Below are 5,023 nucleotides of genomic sequence, written 5' to 3'. Positions count from 1 at the left end.
ATAATGTATTATAAAATAATAATTATAATATCATATTACAATTATAATATGATATTATTAAAATAATTATAATATCATATTCTATGATAAATTAATAATATTAGAGTTATTAATATAATTATGATATTATTTGTTACAATGTTACTATTACTATTATATTATATTATATTACAAGTCTGAATTTTAGATTGAGAATATTGTAAAATTTAATTTTTATTAGGGGTATTATGGGTATTATGAAAGTTTCATTAATTGTTCTATATTGATTCCCGCACAATCTAAAAATTAAAGTTGTCTTTAGGCTGCTTCTGATTTTGGCTATAAATTCTTGAAAAAATTTTCAAAAAACACTTTTGAAGAGATTTACCAAACACTAAAATCAGCTTCTGCTACGAGTAGAAGCTGGTTTTGGAAGGGAAAAGCAATACCAAAATAAGGCTTATCCTTTGTGTTTTCCGGTTTTCTTTGCTTTTCTCTTTTATGTAAGCAATTCTTCTGTGGGGTGCATCTGAATGTCTTTTTATTTAATTTTTGCCTCTCCCTGGGGTGGGGATTTTTTTTTTTTTTCTGAAAAATCAAAGAGAGAAGTTGAGAGAATGAGAATTATTCTTTTTATGATTTAAGATGAGATGTTAATGAAGGAGCTTTTCTTCTATTTTTGAAAAGTGTTCCTGCTTGGAAAACTCGAGAATAAATTTCATATGTAAAAATATAAAAGAAGTGAAAAGACCAACACCTCGAATACCTTGAGCCTTGAGGTGCGCCTCAAACTAAGGTGCCCATGTCCCAATTTCAGGCTTGCTCCTCTATTGCATTGTATGAGGCTTATGCTTTTAATATTCGAGGCGTCAAATAAAGTGCCTTGAGGCTATTGAGGTGTCAGCCTCGTTGAGAAAGGCCATTTGCGCCAAATTTAGTGTAGAGTCATTTTTTGGGCTGGTTTTTTAAGCCCGATAATTAGAAAGCCTAGAAGCTTAACCATGAGTTTGAGTAAATATGTATGAGATGTTTAAGAGTATTAGACTAAGACTGTTTCTCGACTCTAGACTTCACACTCTTTCTTATTACGTACTTTGTGATGAACTAAGCTTACGTGTTGATTATATTGTCATATTTATAATTTTCTTTAATTTATGTTTTTTTTATTAGAGGTTTATGTCTCGATCCGCCTCAAGGCGTAGGCTTACGCCCTCAAGTAGACTAAACACCTTGGTTTCCGATCAAACCATTATAAACATTCATTTTGTTGCCGCATGAAGCTTTCTTCTGACTTTGGAGTAGGAAACATCTGGCGACAGAGTAGCATTCTTTATGGTTGTAAATGCTATAACCTTAGAATGGAATTTTTTTCTTTTATATGAGATTTATACTTTTAAAAAATAAAAAATAAATGAAAACTGTTTTGGGGCTATGTTGGTCTTCATTTTTATATAGAATAAGTTCGTTGCATATTTTGTTATTAATGATGACATTGCTAGTTCCGTATGTTTGGGCCTTTAACCGTTGAGTAATTTGTTACATAACTACTCTTGTCTGTGATCAAATTCTAACTGGCACGGATGCACCCTTTGTGATGTCGTCCAGTTTCAAAATGCCATTACAAGCACTGCCGGTCGTATGAAACTCATTGATTCCATGGAGGGAATTGTGAAGGGCAGTCAACAGGTATTTTCCAGTAGTTTTGTTACTCTACTTTCTCTTAGAAACTTAGAAATGCTTCACTTAGCATCTTCAAGAGCTATGAGAAATCTCTCTGGTTTTACATCAATGCACTAAGTTTGATATTGTGTCCGTTTGGTTCATAGATTTGAACAGAAATTCAAATTTATTGAGAAAAAACACTAGCAAAAAGTTTGTGTTGTAGTTCAAACCTATTAAACAAACAAGCCTATTATTTGCACCCATGAAATAAACGCATGTGTTTGAGTTATACATTTGTATATACAACTTGGCAATGATGAAAATAATATGAACGTGGGGAATTTGAAGAGTACTCATGTTCTACCAATCACGTTCCAAAATTAGTTCAATTGTCCTTTTGGCTCCAACTCATGTGCAACTTGTCTGGCACACTTTTTGTATGGAAGTGCAAGTGCATCTAATGGTCTTCCTGCTTCTTGCATTTTATAGAAACTTCAAAAGGTGCGACTTGGCCTTGAGGAGCAGGAAAAGATACGTGACGCTCTGAAAGAAAGGTACACTGCAGCAATTGCAGCACAAAGACAATGGTATTCTCTGTTGAAAGCTTTTCAGGTATGCACTTTATTCTTGAAAGCTACTGATTATGAATCCTGATCATAGTTGTATTATTAAGTCTTAACCTGTTAGGCTCATTAAGGGAATTTCTTCCATATGTGCACGTTCCTTTGATGTTAGAAAACCAAATCCTTGTATTCCTTTTTTTTTTTTCCGGTCATCCTTAGTCATGCACAAGTCTTGCAAAATTTTTGAAAGTAAGCAGCAAGTGGTACTATTTTGTGGATATTTTGCAGTATCTTTTGTAATACAAATCAAAATAGCACTTTCTAGAATCACTGGAGAAGATACAGAATTGGGTTGATGTCGAATTAAATTATACCAAGTAAAAATATTCTATCCAATCTTTTGGATGTTCTGTGGTCTACTGTTAATTTGTTTGTATTAAAATGCTGTTTATTGAGCAGAATGTTTCTTCTGCTAGAGTCTGCCCTCATTTCAACTTATTATAAGTAAGCACCTAATTTGTTAAAAACTCATAATCGGTCACTAGAAGCTACTAGGCCGAATGACACGAAGTAATTTGTACAAGATTGGTTTCGACCATCAAAAAAATCAGAACCAAATCTCTAATTACGGAATCAAATCTTTCAATCTCCAGGAAGCATGTGCAAAGAATGAAAGACTTCGGAGCTCGACTTCTGTTTAGAAACATCTCTGCCAAAAGGCCATGTTGGTAGGCAAAACAACAAAACAACATCGTGCGAGCACTAATAGATTGCTTTTATGGTGATCAACCAATGGATGGACATAGAGATGGTTGTAAATTGATGATGATAATTATATTGTTAGTGCAAAAAATGATTCTTGTTCTTTTTAATATAAAATTCACCCTGTACAGATTCTTGCATATATGGTTTGTCGCTTGTGAAAGTTGCATCCATGATTTTGTTGATAAGGATTGAATATTAAAAGGCAAAAAACTTACTCAAGCAAATTTTGGCTGGTCTGTTTCGACACTGATGGTTGTCTTATTCCTTGGAGTTTCTCTCATTTCATGTTTGGCGCAAACAGTACGTTGATGTAATTTGTCTGGGATATCAAACAGGATCTCTTCTCATCCTTTTTCATTACAAAACAATTTGAGCAACAATGACATGTTTTTGTCTTCACACGCATACACCTCTTAGCCTTCCCTGCTCCACTTACTAATCAGGACTCGGCTTCTTTTGCATATTAGGCACACAAAATTTATCCTTTCTTATAGGAAGAAAATCTTCCAATCAAGAAATTTTTGTTATCCAAATTCCAAAGCCAAGCAGTTGGACCACACGTGTCCAGTTAGCCCCTCTCTCTCTCTCTCTCTCTCTCTCTCTCTCTCTCTCTATATATATATATATATATATATATATATACATATAATATTCATTGATCGAGTGAAGCAGCTTTTGCTCGTATTTGTCACTTCTATAGCAACTAGCTGTTAAGTACTTTTTTAGCGACAAGCTGTTTAGTTGTTGGGAAATTATCACTTATATGGGCAGATACTCTAGTGGTGTACCTCGTACCCTCGAGTCTTAATTTAGATGGAGAAATACAAACCAACGAAAAAGGCCAAAGCAAACAGTACAATAAAATTATCGCACGCTTTTCCAGCCATTTCAATCTATGAGTTTGAGCACCTCCGACGTTATGGACAATAGAGGTGGGGACATGGGAATGGGATTAGGCGGTGGAGAACTATCAGATCTGGCCCATGTTATGGGCAAAAAAATGTGCATAAAAATTTGGTCACGGTTTGTCGTTTTTGTTCAGGGTTATTTTCATTTTTGACCCTTGAGGAATTAGGATCATCCTATTTTGGACCCCGACACTTGATATGACACATATTTGACCCGTGAAAATTTTCAGTCCGTCACCCTAAGAGCCCTTAGAAAGTTCGGGGACAAAAGGGTTGTTAGCGTGGATTGAAACTTCGGGTGCCAAACTTGTGGCGTTTTTAAGAATCAGGAGCTAAAATGGGACAACCTAATTCCTCAATGGCCAAAAATAAAATAACCCTTTTGTTTATCAATCACACAGGAGAATTTGCTTTTATCATGCTATGACTGAAAAATAAAGCTTTTTGGACTAATTCATTAACAATTAGAGTTGCAAGTTTAGATAGCCCAGACCCCACGACCTAAAGGGGGATTTCGTGCCAGGTCCAAAAAGAAAAAGGTTGGGTAGTGCGTTCCTAAAAGGTTTGCGAGCTAAAGCCGGACAGAGCATACCCGAAGCTTTATAAGGAAAATTTAAAAAATAAAAAACCTCGGGCCGAGTGACCCAATCTTTATGTTGAGCCCGAGCCTGGCAAAAAGGATAGATTTCTGACTGACCCTTTTACCTGGCCAGAACTTACACCTCTACTAGCAAATATTAATCTCGCAAATAAAAATGTGTAGGGTTATGTGATGAAACACGTGCATTTTGTATCTTGTGGCTATTATCATTTGCGATAATAAATAATTTGGTGTTTACTTATAGTTAATTGTACTTAAGACTAATGGAATTTAATTGGTTGAATGAGAATCATATTACACTACCTAATTATGATCTATTGCATTTTGTGATTGGTGAAATCAACAGTGCAATGCTTCTAAAAAAACATTTTTTAAAAATATGCAATAAAAATAACAGACAAAATCTATCTTCAAAATATTCTCTGAGCATTAAATCGGAAAAACATTTTGTCACGTACCACAGTGTACAAAATCATGTGTCATGAATGCACACATCTAATGATCAAAATGTGGACAAAGGGCTTCTGTTTGTTAGATTCTCTTTC

General features: G+C 34.7%; 1 protein-coding gene across 1 annotated transcript in view; it reads left to right on the top strand.

The window, feature by feature from the left end:
- The window catches only part of LOC21386092 (coiled-coil domain-containing protein 93), a 23,297-nt gene extending 20,088 nt beyond the window's left edge, over window positions 1-3,209 (top strand). The window contains exons 7-9 of the mRNA XM_010113779.2: window positions 1,585-1,665; window positions 2,131-2,253; window positions 2,858-3,209. Of these exons, the coding sequence (XP_010112081.1) occupies window positions 1,585-1,665; window positions 2,131-2,253; window positions 2,858-2,905 (252 nt within the window). The 3' untranslated portion in view covers window positions 2,906-3,209. The remainder of the gene's footprint in view (window positions 1-1,584; window positions 1,666-2,130; window positions 2,254-2,857) is intronic.
- Window positions 3,210-5,023: the final 1,814 nt, after the last annotated feature.

The sequence above is a fragment of the Morus notabilis genome, unplaced genomic scaffold (assembly GCF_000414095.1).
Source record: "Morus notabilis unplaced genomic scaffold, ASM41409v2 Scaffold1616, whole genome shotgun sequence".
Lineage (NCBI taxonomy): Eukaryota > Viridiplantae > Streptophyta > Magnoliopsida > Rosales > Moraceae > Morus > Morus notabilis.
The sequence above is the reverse complement of the archived record's forward strand: the minus strand, read 5'-3'. Positions and strand labels throughout refer to the sequence as shown.